The sequence below is a fragment of the Urocitellus parryii genome, chromosome 8 (assembly GCF_045843805.1).
Source record: "Urocitellus parryii isolate mUroPar1 chromosome 8, mUroPar1.hap1, whole genome shotgun sequence".
NCBI lineage: Eukaryota > Metazoa > Chordata > Mammalia > Rodentia > Sciuridae > Urocitellus > Urocitellus parryii.
The window spans coordinates 14203369-14221482 of NC_135538.1; the positions used below are offsets into that span (position 1 = coordinate 14203369).

Here is an 18114-nt window from a genome sequence, read left to right on the forward strand (position 1 = left end):
GAGCGGCTCTCCGCTGGTCTCCCTGCTCCACGCCTTGTCTGAGATCTGTTCCACAGTTAGCAGTGCTTTGCCTTCTCTGTCGTTGGTGTGATGTCTGTGCTCCTTCGCCTTTCCACTAATCAGCTCATGTTTCCCCAGAAAAATTTTTTTTAATGAAAAAATTGTCCTTGAAGCTGGATTTTTCTTTTTTTTTTCTTTCTTTCTTTATTTTTTTATTCTAATCCCAAGCAGTTTATTGGAAAAGTATTTGTCCCCCTGGAAACTCGATCTCCACTGAGCAGGAATCTAAATTCCTGGAAGGAGGGTGGGGATGAGGAAAGATAGAACTGTAAACCAAGTAAGAGTTTTAGTTTTCCAGCTGTGGCCTGAAGGACTGGCTATTTCATTTGGTCCATCAAAGTCTCGCAGAAAGGATTTTGATATTTTGATATGCTTTCACGTTTTAAGTCTCCTTTTACCATTTTTTTTCCTTTTCCTTTTTGTTTGAAGATGATTTAGTGGAATCTTTTTTTTCCTATCTCCATAACAAAATAATAGCAACGATATTTGGAGAAACTCCTAGGTACTTTGAAGGTGATCATGGACATCTGAGGGGGCTCTGATATTTACTTAGGCCCCTAGAGCAAAAGACAGTCGTGTACTATGGACAGATTATTGTGTTATATAATCTCTCTTCTCCCCACACATTGCTAATGTGCCATGAGCAGAGATGAAGAATATCCTCATAGCATTCCTTTGAGGAAAGCAGAGAACAATTCTTTGGTCAAACCAAATGGTGGAGCTGAGAAAGTGAAAATCTCTTACCCTCTTATTCAACACTGGTAGAAATCACCTTATGGTTCCCAAATATCACATCTGTGGGCTCCCTCAGTTATTTTGGACAGTCCACAGATCTTTTGAAACATCAAACGCCCTAATGTCTCTTAGGGTAGCAGGAGCTTCCATGCACCTCCTCACAGGACTTTGCGGCTGGGACAGCCACCTTCTCTCTGCCACGTCCACAAGACGCCTTCAGCTCTGCTCTGCCCTGCACTGTTGATTAACATCTTTCTAAGCATTCAGCACAATGTCCACTTGGCTACTCGGGAGAGGGTGGAATACCAGAATGGTGTCCTTCATCAGACACCTTGGCAGACGGGCTATGGTTGAATGTTCCCAGGCTTCTCAACTCCTTGGTATTTTAGCTTGGATTCACCCAAACCTGAGAGTGAACCAGAGAGGCTCCAGGGGAGAGTGGACTTCACTCACAATCCATGCTGCCAGGGTGTCCCTTTACCTTGCAACTGGAGATACCTTGCATTTGATCTTGCACTGGCCCAGCACATTTGAAAGGTTAAGGCCGAAGCACAGGAGTTTAGAATGTTGCCCTCAGTTCAACAAGAACATTTTAGATACACACTTTTTTCTGAGAAGGAAAAGGGGCTTTGTTGAAAAAGCCCAGGTGTTCATTTGAAGAGAGTGGTCACTTACATATCTCCTGGTGTTTAAATAATATACCAGCCTGTTACATATTTTATTTTGACTTGATGGTGACAATTCTGTGTCCTCATTTAATATTCTAAACCTGCATAGGGATTGAGGCCAGTAGTTACTGAACACTTACTATGTTTAGGTCCTAGGCCTACATAATTAATATAATATTGTTTCTTTCATTAAAATACTTGTTGCACCAATAATAAGAGGCTTTCAGATAATTCCTAAAATTATAAGAAATTGAAAAAAAATCTGTGCACACACTCATAATAACTCATAATTTTCATGATTTTTATTTGAGGGTAAACATACCTTAGAAATGTGCTTCAAAACAATGTTTGTGATGGTCCATCTGGTACAATTTTCATACATCGGACTTAAAATTTTCTAACCCAATCACCACTTCAAACCTCTACAGTTGATGAGTTGAAGTTGACACGTGGGAAGATTTCACTCCACTTTTCAGCAGGACAAAAAAATAATTGCTCTGCAGTCCAGGCACAGTGAATGATGATTTCATCCGAAAACTCAGAATTATAAAATGCAGAATTGCCGTGGACACAGTTAGTCTTTGGCACCTTCTGCACAGAAAATTAAGATGAAATGAGAGTGGCAAATGCTGGCTTAAACACTGAAAGGGAAAAGAGGCCTCATTTAAAAATCCATCCAAGGTGGTCAAATATATTTAAGCAAGCCAGTGGGTGTTTTTGCATGTACACTAAAGTCTTGCTCAAAGTGCTGTTCCGTTTCTCCTGGAATTTGTTTTCAAATCTTTTCTGTTGCACTTTTCCTGGGGATCTCTTTATTCCAAGCTTTCAAAGAGCTCAGCATAAAGCAGTTTGCCCTGAAGGCAGGGTGCCCACCCGTACTCCAAGGACAGCTGTAGGGGACAGGCTCCAAGAGGTATGTCTTTTGCTGTTTTGATTCAGTCCTTCCCAGTCTTTCTGGGGAACAAGTCAGGCAGTTGGAGAAATTTGTCACACTTTTGAAATCAATACTAGTCAATCAGGAGCGCTTCCTGAAAGCAGAGGCTGAATCCAGCCAACCCCCAGGGGCATGAGTCAACATACCCTTGGTATAATTATATAGATAATAATGACAAGTTCCTGACATCTATTTAGTATTTAATATGTTCTAGGTGCCATGCCAAGTGTTGTATGTATATTACCTCATCTAGCCTGCACAAGAACCTTATGGCACGTGAACCCAGGTAGGAACTCGGGTCTCTCCCAGGTTAACCCTGACATGTTAACAATACCACTCTACTGAAAGACTGTCAGTGGGTAGGGGGACTCACAGAACAGGTCCCCAGGCTGCCTGAGGTCGTGTAGGAACAGCCAGAATATTTAGTTTGAAATAAAAGGAGACTGGAGTCCTAAATTGCTTCTGGGAACTTGTCTTCTGAGCCACATATTTTTATATGTAAATAAACACTGCAGTAAACACTGCAGTTTCAAAGACTTATAAGGGGCAGGTAGCAAGATCATGGATAGCCTATTTGGGGACAGTGACAAAACAACAACACCTGGGCAGTTATTTACTCAGAAATTTGAAGGAGTGAGAAGAATGAGAAACAAATAAATATTTGCAGTAGAGGAGGAGACCATGTTTTCCTGGACAGAATTACCTAAAATACCTGCATTGATCACCTTCCTTGAATACATTCACATGTTTAAGTTTTCCTATCTAAACACCACCTGCATTTGCTTGCATGGACATGGTAAGATCAGTGGAGAATGACCAGTGATTAGTCAACAAGTCCCCAAGACTCTCAAAACTGGGGTGACCTTAGGTCCATAGATAAATATTAAAAATACCCTTTCACTTTGGGATCATTAATCTACTGGTGCTAAGATCTCTAGAACAGAGTCATCCTCAAGGAGAAGCAAATTTGAGCATGTTGAAACTGGTAGTTACCACAAGTGGATAGGGCACTTTTCTTGGTGGATGGACTAGATGTTTTTAAGAGCATTCAGCTGTGGGAACAGTCACTGACTGGGTACTGTCTGTTATCTTTGACCTTTTCTCAGCCCATTTCTGCTCCCTATGTTGGCATTCTTCAACATTAGAAGTCATGCACCAATTACATTTTAATAAAAAATTCTCTGATGCTGTTAAATGTGCCATGTCCTCCAAAAGCCTCCTTAACATGTGAGCCCATGTTCCCAAAATAGTGACCTTTCTAGTTTTTCTCAGGAGAGAATTAGTCAATGAACAGCCTTTGATGTGATCTTGATCTTTGACCTCATGGCTCAGGAGAGCTAATGATTGATAAAGAGGTGTTCTCCCGCTCTGTGGGTGGCATTAGCAACTCTATACACACCTGTCCATCACTAAAGTCTTAAATTGTCTCCTATTGAAAATGAATCAGTGAGATATTTGGAAATGAGATAGGATGGGGCCATTCTGTTCTAACTCAGCCAGTTACAAGTGGTGACTGGTGTTTGCCAAATCATATTTTCACATCAACGGAAGGATATGCCAAAGAAAAACACAATCCAGAGTTTGTGGGTAGCTTATTCCACCTTTCTCACGATGTTTTGAAACAAACCATTGAAGCATAAACTGTCAGACTGAAATTATTTTAGGGCACTAGGGCATTGAGTTTCTTTGCAAACAAGAAAACTGAAGGCTAGAGAGATAATTTACTTGCCCGTGATTATACACCTGCCTGGAAAAACAATGTCCTTGTGTCCACACAAGGTGATAGGTGTGATATTCTTAGGCTTTCTGACTAGAGGCATTTTAGATACAAAGAAACCACTTTAAAATACCTTCAGATGCAAAGATTTCTTCTTTGCTTCTGCATGTGAGATACGTGGGTCATAAATTTGACCTTCATGTCTATAATTCATAATCCCCAACCAAAAAATCATGGCCTCATCAAGCGTGTGGTGGGCAGGGATTTGGGAACTCTGAGTTCCTGCTAGAGCTCTTCCTTTCGTCTTGATACTTGAGACAAGTCGTGTAGCTCTCGACAGAGTCCATGTTCTGGTCATTCACATCCCAGGCTTTAAATCTTGATTCTGGCTAGGTAAACTTGGGCCAACTGCTTTATTTTCCAAGCCATTTTTTTCATCACCTATGAACTGAAGCTAATAAGCCTCAGAGGTCTGCTGTGAGATTAAATGAGAGAATCCAAGATAAATGCTTACTTAAGAGTGTTGCCTAGCAATCTGGAGTATGAATGTTAACTATCCTTAGCTACTTATCTCCCAAATTAGGAGATGGATTAGATACTGTCTAAAGAGGCTTGATCTCAAGATGAGTATTTTATAATTAGATAGCTTGACATGCTTCTGTTTTCCCTTTCATTAGTAAGGTATATGACTTTTTTTTTTTAATGCTCTACTATATTTCCACAAAACATACATTTTTTTTTTCTTTTTTTCTGCTCTTCAGCTCACTAGGAACAGCTCACTGGTCTTACCATAGGATAGTTAAGCAATTCAACCACTAGATGGTGATTGAACTCTTGTAGCCTCTCAGTTGGGAGACTGTTAACACTGACAAATTAGAAGCCATAAATCACATAAGACATGGAACTGAGAAGTTGGAAGACCATCAAGTCTAATTTGAAGAGGTTGATGACAAGGTTGGCACTTAGAGGTGAACTCTAAGCAGGTTGTTCGAGGTTATGCCACCATTGGACGTGAGCTTCAGAAACAACAAAGTCCTCATATAGACCAGTCATTTTTTTTTTTCTCTCCATTACACTCCAAGAAGCATGCTTGGAAGTGGCAGAACAGAGCTGCTTGGGGCTTCTGCAGAACTAATCTCTCTCTCATGTTACTTTGATGGTTTAATAAAGAGTTTTGCGTAGTCCCTGTGTTCCCTTTTAAGGGGATTATATGTGTTTTTTATCTTAACACTTATTTTCTCAGGTGCCATTTGTCCCCCATGGATACTTGGGTAATCTGTCTTTAGAAATTAACAGCTAATAGGTGAGCTAAAATGCAGAGTATTCTTATGAGCCAAATCTGCAGTTACTAATGCAGTTTTTACATCTTCATATGTTTCCAACAGCCTCCCATTCGATGTCTTTACATTTAGTGCTATTAAACTATTAGGGAATTAATTCATCCTCAATGTGTGGGACTGTGTCTTCTTTGTACATCTGTTCTTTGTGCTCATGCTGTGTAGGTGTGGGTGCATACGAAACAACTCTTGTAATAGCATTTGTACCTTTCATCTATTCCACCAGTGACCAAACAAAATGCTAATGGCTACTCTCAAGAGAAAACAGGAGCACCAAAATCAGAAGCCACTTTCATATTCAATATTTCCCAGCACTCTTTAACATGAATACTGAAAATTTGTGCTTCCTCTCAAATGTACTATTTAAAAGGAAGATAAACACAAACTAGGAAATTTTGAGTCTAGAAGGGATTCAAGATGACAAACCATCCTCTCCAGAAAAAATGGTCTCCTTTTCCCAAAGCCACATAATTAGTGACAGGATCAGCCTGGAAACTATGTCCTTTAACAATAATTCTTAGATGGGTGCCATTGCTTTTACTTATTCATGTAGCTTTGGAATCCACTGATGTCAGGGCCAGTTGCTGGTTCAGTGCAAGATGAAGCCAGGTAGACTCTAAGTAAAGTTCCTTGGTTTGTGCCAAATGACCAGGACAGTTTTTATCCTTGGGTGCAGATTTCAGCACACCCAGGATGGCTAGATGGGGTACTTTGTATGATTCTCTCACAACAACTAACTTTGCCTAACAATAACGCTGATATTTTTAAATCAAAAATGTAATGCCTCAAACATCTACACTTTAATTATCCTGGATCTCCTTAATTTATGCTGGAAAATGTATTTAGAGCATTTATTTTTATTGATAGAAAAAAATTTACCAAAATAAGGGATAAAAGGAATGGAATTTCAGCTCAGTTAGTTACCTTTAGCTAACTGACGACGTGGGAATTGTTAGTGCAGTTTCCAGAAACTCTTCCTTTGGTGGGGGGAGTCCTGGGCATACTGCTAAAGGATGGCCACCCACTGTCAAGTTTGCATGGCCCTTTGGCTTCCCGGAAGGTGCAGAAACAAAAAGCAACATCCACCTAATTCTTGAGTTATTTATGTTGATTCTTCTCTCAGGTCCACAAAAGGTGGCTGCGATTCCTCCCTTTCTGAGCTACGGCCAGCTCGGTCAGGCAGAGCCTTCCTGCTCAGAGTCCTCCGGGCGGCTCTCCCCCTTCAAGTCCTCCTGCTGCTCCTCGTGGGGCTCGCCTGCCTTGTACCAATGTCAGAGGAAGACTACAGTTGTGCCCTCTCCAACAATTTTGCCCGGTCATTCCACCCCATGCTCAGATACACAAATGGTCCTCCTCCACTCTGAATCAAGCAGATGCTGGCTGCAGAAGCGTTGGTAGCATCGGGAGGATTGGGCCAGCAGCAAGCCCAAACCATCAAAGGATTTGATCTTGATGAAAGCCCTCCATGTGGCAGCTTTAGCTCTCCTCCATATCCATGTGTGCAGACCACGGCTTCAGATGTGGTTGATACACAATGGCAGGAAGAGAGTAAATGGAAGGTTTCAAAGAAATAGTGTTCCAGACTCTGAGCCTTAGCACTGAAGTAAGGACATCCAAAGTTTCCTGGACTCATGAATTCTGGGCCATTGGCCCATTCAATGCATAGCCGAGGACTTCAGTAGACCACCTGGGCAGCTTTCCCATGGTGCTGCTCCACCCACCCAATCAACCAAGGACCCTTATCATACAATCTACCAACCAATCAGTGCTGAAGAGATTTTAGAACCTTGTAACATACAATTTTTAAGAGCTTATATGGCAGCTTCCTTTTTACCTTGTTTTCCTTTGGGGCATGATATTCTAACCTTTGCTTTAGAAGCACAAGCTGTAAATTCACAAGGCACTTTTTTTAAAGGTATAAAAAAAAAACAGATGTAATAAATAAGATCATGGAAGGCTTTATGTGAAAAAAGTTGAATGTTATAGTATAAAAAAAGATATTTATGTATGTACAGTTTGCTAAAGCCAAGTTTTGTTTGTATTGATTTATTTGCATTTATTATAGATACTGTACAATATTTTGTCTGTGCTTTTTTTTTTTTTCTCCCTAAAAAAAGAGATTCTAAATTTCATTATTGAGCAGGCACTGATCAGAATGAAACTTGATCTTCTTTTTGTGGGATGAGTGAAGATGGAAAATCAGTATGTATTAAAGGAAAAGGAAGCTTGGAAACAGTACATATTTAGACACAGAGGAACCCGGAGGATGGCTTTTTCCCTCTTCCTTCCACAGCCAATCAGATCTCATGCATTCCTGCTTCCTGACATCTTCACCCTCTCTTCTCCATTTGCTTTGCACAGTTGGAAGCACCTCCTAGGGACTCCTGCCCAAAGCCCATTCTCTGATCCATCCCAGGGGTATACAACGGCCACATGAACCTTCTTGAAGTCCTCTTTTGTTCCAGTGCCTTCTTTGGGCTGGGGATGTAGCTCAGTGGATGAGCACTTGCCTAGCATGTATCAGTTCTTGGGCTTAATCCCTGATACCAAAGAATAACAACAAACAAACAAAACAAAATAAACCAGGTTCCTTCTTTGCTACAAAAATCTTCTTTTGTTCATTGACTACCCATTAAGTATGATTTCGGCCTGTCATTCAAGTCCAAATACATAAGATTTTATTCTGCCCCTCTGACCTTGCCAACTGGCAATCCTTGTGGAACCATGTGATACTCATGGCATTTAATCTGTCATTTAATAATTTAAGGAGAAGGGTACACAAGACCCAGATTTCATGCTTCTCTTGGAAATAGAAGGCTCTAGCACCTTGAGCATAATACCCTGCATGGCAACAATGGCTGGGGCTTATTGGCTTGTCTTTAAGAACTGGAAGGAACCGTTTTCATTTGTGCTTATATCCCATCAACATATCTCATTGTCTGTAACAACCTGTAAGTAATTGAGTTTATAAAACCTGTTCTAAATCCAAGATGGAAACTAAACTGAGGTGCCCTGTCTTCCCAGGCTTCCATTCCATGAAGCATGAAGGTTGAGTGCCATCCCAGGCAGGCTCCTGAGGCTTCCAAGCTTTCAGATTCCTGGGCTCATATCAGTCCTCACCTGACCCCTGGGGCAGGACCTGAGAGCCTGCATTTTAAACAGGTGCCTGGGTGGCTTTATTCCTACCGTTGACAAGAATGCCCTATGTTTTCTTATTTCCATCTTTTTATTCTCACCTTCCCTTTGTTCTTCCCTTACGAGACTTAGCTGAAAAGCCGCCTACTCCATGAAGATTTCTTGGTGGATCTTCTATGGTACTCCAGACTCTTCTGAACCAAACTTCCCTCTGTGGCTTTTCTAGCATGTGGACTGTGCTTTCTACCTTCAGGCTGCACCTTTACTTTCCCCTACCTGTCATGCCCTCAGGAGCAACATTCTTTTATAAAGAAGACAAAACTATGCTTTATGTGTCCAGTCCTCCTGCTCTTGGAGAATGTCGATTGGAGTTGGAGGGTTCCTGTGCACCCATCCAAGAGGGTCAGTCCTCCCTCATTTCTCTGTCGCTCCTGGCCCTTAGGCCTGGAAGCAGAGGCCTTGTCCTGGAGCAGTTCCCCCTTCCCCACCACACCTTGCCACTGTCAGGGAACTCACCAATGTGGGGCAGGAGGCATGGAAAAGGTGAGCACAAAGGGACTTCCAAGGCACTTCTGCTCCAAACAAGGTAACTGACTTCCTTGGCATCTCCCGTCACTGAAGAATCCAACGTTGAATGTTGCAGAGAAAAAAAAAATTCTTTTATTTTATATTAAGTTATTTTGTTTTTGCTGTGCTGGGGATCAAATCCAGGGCATCACATATCCGAAGCACATGCTGAGCCACTGAGCTACACCCCTGGCCCCTCTAGAGAAAAACATTAACTTTCTTTTTTAACTATACTGGGGCTCTATTGCAGTACACCTGCTCTTCATGTTCTCTACCACTGAGCTACATCTCCAACCCTTTTTCAAAATTTTATTTTGATACAGGACTCATTAAAGTGCTAAGGATAGCCTCAAATTTGTAATCCTTTTGTTTCAGACTCCCAAGTAGCTGGGATTGCAGGTGTATGTCACCATGCCAGCCCTAATTAAGAAAAATCTTAGAGTACAATTTTTGCCTTTCTAAAACCCTGTGAAATGCTCACTGGGGTGTTTGACCTGCATTTCCTTAATTTTTCTGAATACTTAACAGCACACTGGAAGAATAAAGAAGCAGGGACCCCTGGGGGATATAAGCACTGAAGCCCAGAGGTCAGGGCTTTCCCCAGATGATATAGCTCATCCCAGGGAATAAGGGCCATGCACGAGACAGATGAGACCAGGGCCTTTGTCGGAGGCCTCACAACCTCAAGTGCCTTCTGAAGGAGGGGCCCCGGGTCCCCTTAGGAGCATTGTCCCCTACACCCAGCAGCTCCCCTGGCAATGGAGAGAAGGATGTGTACATCAAAGACTTCATGGAGAAACAGCATTTTAAAAGAAGATGAAGAACACTGATGGCAGTTGAAGGGGCTCGTGTTTCTATAGCAAGGACTGTCAGGAGCTCTATTGTGGCCTGCAGAGCAAGAATAATGTCCCAAGTGTATGATGGGTAAGGATAGGCACCATCAAAGAACTACCAATTGACCGGAAGGCGGGGAAGGGAAGGATAGTAACATTTTGGTATTGAGATTTTCACAAGCACACAAGAATTATTAGAAAAGGTGGACACAGAGAGAATTCATAAAGTGAAGCTGCAAATTAAAGGCTTAGAAACTAAAAGTAGTGACAATAAGAAATCCAGGAAGGAAGGAAAATTGTGCCCGAGGAGCAGGAACAGGCCTGGAAGATTGGGCAACAACAAATCCCCTTGTTTTTTTTAAGAAGTGAGAAGAGATACCTTCAAAAGACTCAGAATGGAAATTCAGCAAACTGAGGGCAGAGATTTATTGTAAGAGGGCAGGTTGGGATAGACTGATTTATAGCCTATACCCTGAGACCACATATTAAGCAATTATAGCTAAGAAATTTTATTGGCAAGCCATATAAAAGATTATAAAGCAAAGAATATTGGAGAGAAATAATTTATCCAAGCTAATCATGGCCAGAGAAGCAGGGCTTCCAAAGGAACTGAGCTGGGTAAGATTCAGGGCAGTGCCATGGCTGGATTCTTTGCTCTGTGCCCAGAAAATCCACCCTCCTCATCACCAATCAACTCCAGGCAATTGCACACCCATAAAAATAGTCCCAGAGCACATGTCAAATAAGCCCAAAATGCCTGGGAAGAGCAGCATCCAGTAAATGGCACTGTGTGGCCTGAACTGCTCTAAGATCCTCAGTCTCAGCCAGGACCTCACAACTTCTTGTTAATTACCCATTTGAATGGGTAATTACATACAAATTTCCTCTCCTCTTAACTTTCTCATCCAATTGATGTCAATGTAGGATGTATTTTTAAAAAGAATGACTGTCCGTCTATGGAAACAGGGTGGTTTACAAGCCTAGAGCCAATTTTCTGCTTAGCATGTGCAGCACTAAAATGATAATTTGGGTGAGGAAAGGAAGGATTCTGTTGGGAGTGGTTATTGCAATTTTAGATTTGATAATACATTGGGATAACTGTAGTTGATCATTATACCTAGAGCAACTCAGAGATAAAGAAACTGAAAAGGAATGACTTGCATTCTTCAGTTCCTGGCTTCTCCCTAACCTCTCCCATGGAGTTGCACAATGTCCAGCAGGAGGCCACTGGGACTATCACAGAGAGGCCTGAAATAGGGACCACCTCCCTTTCAGATGAATCAGTAAAACTGGGAAGACCAAGGGCACTTACTGGAGTCTCTGCTGAGCAGCTTCCTGCAGCCTCTGGAAAAAAAAATGTGATCTGAAAAAATGTGCTATATATGTGTAATATGAATTATAATGCATCCTGCTGTCATATATAACAAATAAGAATAAAAAATAATTTTTTTAAAAAAGTTGAGAATAGATCATAAAAACCAGGCAATGAATGCACTACTATCCAAGCTGAACCATGAGGAATGCTGAATCTGGGAGCCAAGGAGGCCAGGTGGGACTTGGGAGTCATCTTTCTAAACCACGAAGGTCCTGGGAAAATGAATCAGCCTTGCAAAACTCTTCACCTGTTACTCAGTACAGTCATTAGAACATAAAAGAATTTGAAGCCACAATTGTATCAAAACAAAGTCCCTCATAAGCTGTGCCATAGACACTGCATTGGATGCCATAGGTAGTCCAGAAGAAATCTAACTTCCCCAAAGAAGATGCATACCAGGGCCTTGAAGATGTGCACTCCAGGCCAATTCTGAACCCTGCTGGACACAATTTTGAGGCAGTCATTGGCTCAGAAGGCAAAGCCACCAAGTAGTTGGAAACATGCACAGCAGTTTCATGAAGCTACCTCCATCCCTAATCCACAGTTTTAGGCAGGAACCCAGCACAGCCCACCTCCTCCGCCTGCACTGCACCTTTCTGTGAGCTGTACAGATTGATGGGGAGCTGCAGGAATGCAGGTTGTCAGAGGTTTCCTAAGTGCAGTTCCTAATCAGAAGCACCTGTGTCACCTTGGGTTCTAAGATGGGCTTCCAGACCACTGCCTGCCCCAGATTGCCCCATCCTAGAGCCCTCTAACCCTCCCCCTGACTGCCATGGCAAGTGGTATGAGCAAGTTTCCCATCTTTCCCCATAACTCTTAACGTCAACTTCAACAACCAGTAAGTTTCCACATGAATCTGGATTTTCAGTTTGGACTCTGTCCTGTGCTGTTGATCTGTCTGGCCATTGCAGTGTATATAGTATAACTGACTATAATGATAATACATATGAATAATATACAAATACAGTAAAATGCCCAAGTCAATAATACAAATATATAACACAAATATGTTGTAACTCTCAATATACTAGTATCATATGTTGGTGACTCTAGTGTAATCGTTAATAATCTTAGGACAGGCACCATTTCTCTTTGTATATGTGTCCATTTAAAATTAACTATTTTAATTACAAAAGATTCTCTTCTAAAGATAAATTTTTTTATCATTCTCTTGATCATTTTCCAATTTTATGTTACCTTTCTATTGCCTTTTTACTTTTCTCAAACAACATACACAGTTGTTTTTAATCAGGGCTATTTATATTATTCAGTGATTTGCATTTTTCACTTATATTCTGCAGATATGTCTGTACATATGCATTCATCTTCACTGCACTGAATATCACAGTATATTTTTAATTAAATTTTATTGTGTATATTTGAGGCTTACAACATGATGCTCTGGGATATATATATATATATATATATATATATATATATAGTAAAATAATTATGATAGTGAAACAGTAGAAGAGCTATCATCTCACTTAAAAATTTTGTAGGCGTGGCTAAAATCTACTTATTTAACAAGAATGTCTAGTACAATACAATTTAAATTTAGTCCTCACAATGATAGTGAATCTCTAAATTTGCTCATCTTACTTATCTACTAGTTTGTGTCCTTCGACATACAATCTCCCCATTTTCTCCTCTCCCCTCAGCTATCCTTTCTCTGTCTCTGTGAATTTGAAGCCACAATTGTATCAAAACAAAGTCCCTCATAAGCTGTGCCATAGACACTGCATCGGATGCCTTAAATATATGTCTCTGTGTATTTGCCACAACTTGAATGGATCTGGGGGACAGTACCCTAAATGAAATAAATCCATGTCTTTTCTCAACAGTTGTTTTCTCCCAGGTGCATGCTATTAAGCAATGCTGCAGTAAACATTCTTGCATGTACATGAAAGTATACCCTTGTGTAGCATGGCTTTTATTTCTCTAAGGTGGCACCTATTTCAAGGTGGCATTACTGAATTACAAGGTATGTATGTTCTAACCTTTAATACATTTTAATGACTTCATCCAGATTACTTTCTGAGAAAGTCATGATGAGTTACAGTCCCACCTTTTCTTAGAACCTCCCAATTATTAATTAATAATCTGCTCCCAAATTATTAATGTCCAAATTCTACATTTTCAAATCTCTCAGGAACTTTGGAAAACTTACAGCCCCAGGATTTAAAACAATTAAATACTGGTCATGGTGGTGCATCTGCATTTGTTTGAAGCTCCCCAGACAATTTCCCTGTATGGCAGGACTAGATGTTATCAGTTTTCTAAAATATTGCCCAACTCAGGCAACAGTAGGACATTGTTTATAAAATTTGCATTTTCATGACTAGTTTATATGTTAATTGTTTCATTTGTAATATCCTTTGACCATTTTTCTATTTTCTTTTATATTTTCAAGGAACTCTTTGTATATGAGGGAAATTAGCCCTCTATATCATTTGTGTTAGCTTTAACAGTTCTTTTAGTTACCAGAACATTTAAGTTTGTATGTTATCAAATCTGATAGGTTTTTTCCTTTGTAGATTCTGAACACTTTATATCAACAAGGCCTTTTCCATTCCAAGATTATGCAAATATTGACTTGTATTTCCTTCTAATATATCTACACTCTCCCTGGAATCATTTTTATAGTTAATATAAAGGAATTACTAGGGCATTTTTTTTAGAAGAATAGACAATTGTCTTAAAACCAATCAGGCATAAGAAATATATGCCTCCTGTTATTAATATTCTTTTTCTTTTTAATAATCTCAATGCCAGTCAGTTTGTGCTTGTTTAATAAATAGTATTTACTATGAGGCAACCGTTTTTAAAATAAGATCAATCTATGTACATATTGATTAGGGGAAGATGCCTACCATATAATTTTAAATTTTAACGAACAAGATCTAGAATAATTTGTATAATATAATCCAAATTTCATATAAAGAAAGCTAAATGTATCTTACATAAAGCAAAGAAGTTGCTCTGAGCAACACAAATGAATACATGACGTTGTTACTGAAGTCATAGGGAGAAACAATTTTAAACACTTTTATTATTTAAATTTGACAGTTATTATTTGGCTTTTTAGACCCAAATTTCTGTAAGGAATAATGATAATTTTAAAAAAGAAAAAAGTACTTCTGTTGTTCTATAAGGAGGCAATATTTGATTTGCTTTTTTAATTTAGAAGAAAAATGTTTGTATGCCCCAAAATAAATGGTTACAGGTCCTTTATTCAAAGTAGCAGAATCCTATTGGATGACTTTACTCTAGATTTCATCCTGAATTCCTGGTTTCAAGGAAAAATAACAAAGTGACAAAAGCCACCAATTTGTGATGAGTCTCACTGTCCGGGGGACTTGCAGAATCCCAGGAGAAGAGTTTCCCTAGGGGAGATGTCCTCATGAGACTCACTAGTTCAAGAAAAACCAAAAACCTCTTAAGCTGCTGTCTACCACAGAAGTCACCCTGCTTATCGGTACCCTCAGGCCATCAGAGGCAGCGAAGTGAGTGTCTTGGGGAAGGGCTGGGCAGGTCCTCCCCGTGCCTTTCCTGACACAGGCCTCAGAGACCAATCATCCTGTTGCATTTGCCTTGAACTCTGATCCTTCTTGGGAACCTCCCAGGAGATATGCCACTCAAGCCGGGCTTTGCGTGGGGCTCAAGTCCTCCTCTATGTTCACCCCTGTCCTGGCCACCCTGTGGATCAGAATGGGAGAACAGATGGGGCAAAGTTTATAAAGCCCTTTTTGTCCAAGTCTTCAGGAAAATCTACCTATAGCATCAACTCTGGAGCCAAGACATCTGGGCTGAATTTCCAGCTCAGCTATTTCCTCAGTAACAAGAAAGTTACTTAACCTTTCTTTTCCTCAGTTTCCTCTTCTATAAAATGGGATGATAATAATACTTCCTGCTGCAGAGGTTGATATGAGGATTAAACAGAATATATGTGGTGTGTTGAAACAGTCCAGGCAAGTATGAAGGGATAATTATAGTATTTTATTGCTGTTCCCTCCGGCTTCAAATTGAATTTAAAAATGTCTACTGGGAAGAGCTTACCAAATCTTCTTCCCACATATACTTTAGAAAAAGAAAACAGCTTAGAATCTTTTTCTTTCCTCTTCTCTTTTTCTTTTTAAATGGTGGTTACAAAAGCCACATAACAGGACATCTGCCCTCTATGAATTTGCATGTATACAGAGCAATATTGTTAACTATAGGGACAGCACGGAGGGCAGATTTCTGTCTGATTTGACAGCCCCTCAGGAAGCATCTGCCCTGAGCCCACCCAGGTGTGTGCAGCCAGCAGGGCCTCACTCTGTGGGCTCCCATGCTGCACCTGCAGAGGGAAGTCATGGCAGGACCATAGCCTTGTAACCTCCAGAAGTACAGTCCAGGCCTTGAGTTAGAAATGGCATTTGTGTTGTAAAACAGAAAAAAACAAAATGCCTAAAAATGCGTCCTTGGGACACTTCACAGAAAAAGTGTACTGACCCTTGAGATAGAATTGCCTAAGACAAATGCCATTGGTGGTGGCATGCAGCAGGCAGAATCCTTTCTTCAAGGAGACTTCCGGAATGCAGTCCTGCAGGGGCAACTCAGCAGCCGATCCCCTCTGCCGCACTTCTATCTGAGTGCCCTTTAGGGTTCTTCCCCAAAGACAACCCTGCGGCATCCATGAAAAATTCATCTTTCCTTTTCTTCCCCCCACCCCATTCCTTGCCCTTGGCTTCTATGTAGGGCGGTGGGACAAGACTTTATCGTTAGTCTTGAGAATGGAAATGGCATCTGCTCCTGTGAGTGGTGAGCACAGAGGGTTCTGCAAATCCTTTGGCGCTCCCAGGTTGTGTTGCTCATTTCCTAGTTGGGACACCTGCCAGGCCAGCAGCCAGGGTCCTTCCCTTGGCTGCCAATGCTGATGTCAGGAATTTAAGGGTTCCAGTCCCCCTGCAGGGCTGCCTTTTCAGAGTTAGGCACATCTCGTTGGCATAGGGAGGGTATGTGTACCCTGCTTATATGTAGAATGGGAAATGATTGAACTTACAGAAGCAGAAAGCAGAATGACAGTTATCAGAGGCTGGGGGTGGGGGGCTGGGGAGATAATCCAAAGGGACACAACTTGAGTTTGAGAGGAAGAATAAGTTTGAATTTGTTTTTGAGATTTTTTTTTTTTTGCAGAGCATGACAAATACAGCTAATAATCAAGAACTGTACCTCTCAATATTGCCGATGTTCTTATCAAGAAAAGGAACAATATGATATGTATACATACAATTTTATTTTTTGTAATAAGTAAGTAAATAAATAAGAGGGGGATGTATGAGGGTCTTCACAGAATGGGCACTAAGAAGGGGATGGTGACATAGTTGGGCAGGTGATAAACCTTGTTCATTCAGGTTTTTGGATGCTTTGACCAGCTGGATGAGGTCCTAGCACCTTCTCCTGGGGACAAAACCAAGCACTTTCTTCTCTTTGAGAGCCTTGCAGTCCTCCAGAGACCAAAGCAGTTCTGGCAGCTTCTGAGATGTTGAATCTCCAGTACCAGAGGGCAGCTGAGAACTGGGAATGAAAGGATCTCACCAGTGGGGACACTTTAGTCAAATGGGACACAGGAAATTTGAAAGAGCATCTATTTTATCTTTTTGCCTCAATGCAGTTACAGAATATGGATGAAAAATTCCTCCATGTGATTTAGCCTTCCCATTCCTGGGATAAGGCTTAGCTACTTTTTTCCATAGGAAGAAGCTGCAGCCAACCTTGGTTTCTACCATCTGTGGGTTCAGTTCCTTTTCCTGCCTGGAGCCAGATTCTTATAATCTGGGACTTTAACCAGTTGGAACCAACATTGCCAAGTAATTAAAATAAGATTCTCTCCTCAAACCTCCAATCTTTTTATAAACTTGAGGATTTTCCCTTATACAGATGAGCATCCCTAATCCAAAAATCTGAAATCTTTTATAATGCTCCAAAATCTGAATCCTTTCAAGTGCTGACTTGATGCTCAAAGAATTTTGGATTTTGGAGCAGTTTGGATTTTGGATTTGGGGATTAGGAATGCTCAAATGGTAAAGTTCACGAAAATATCCCAAAATCGGAAAAACTTAGAAATACACAATACTTCTGGTCCCAAGCATCTCAGCTAGGGGACAACTGACCTGTGTGCATTTCTATAGCTTTTGGGAATGGCCACCTCCTAGGTGGAAAAGGGGAATATGATCCTTCACAAGTGGAGAGGCACCACAAGAGGCCTTCTGGTCAAGGTGGTATATTGCTTTGAAGGATCACATTTGCCTTAAAAGTTCATTGACTTTTTCCTTTCTACTCATAAATATGAAAGCTCATTAAAATGCAAAATTGGTGTTTTCTCTTTAGTATATTTTTCATATGGACTCTGTGACTTTAATAATTTCTAGGAAGCTCCAAGTAGTACTTCTTATTACTCAAGTATAAGGTTAGGAAGACTCAGCCCATATCTGCTCTTCACCCATTTCATTTCGGAGGTTGGGAAAGTTACATAACTGTGTTAAGCCTCAGATTCCTCACCTGTAAAACAAGGATAATCATATTTTTGCTTTCATGGGGAGTGGTAAAGAGTACCTGGAAATAAGGACTAAAAGCCGTCCCTGGTCAAAGGAAGCCTTCAATAAAAGGTACTTTTGTATATATGAGTGTGGATGTGTGTGGTTCTTCTCAGGGTAGAAAGGAGAATTAAACATGATCTCATCTTCTAAGAGAACCTCTTCAACAACACTT

The 18114-nt window shown here is 40.7% G+C and overlaps 1 protein-coding gene across 4 annotated transcripts in view; it reads left to right on the plus strand.

The window, feature by feature from the left end:
• Positions 1-7425, plus strand: part of Syne1 (spectrin repeat containing nuclear envelope protein 1) — a 419401-nt gene extending 411976 nt beyond the window's left edge. For all 4 annotated transcript variants that reach the window (XM_077802046.1, XM_026399944.2, XM_026399945.2 and 1 more), the window contains one exon: positions 6575-7425. In XM_077802046.1, coding sequence (XP_077658172.1) covers positions 6575-6815 — 241 coding nt within the window. In that variant the 3' untranslated portion in view covers positions 6816-7425. The remainder of the gene's footprint in view (positions 1-6574) is intronic.
• The last annotated feature ends 10689 nt before the right edge of the window (positions 7426-18114 follow it).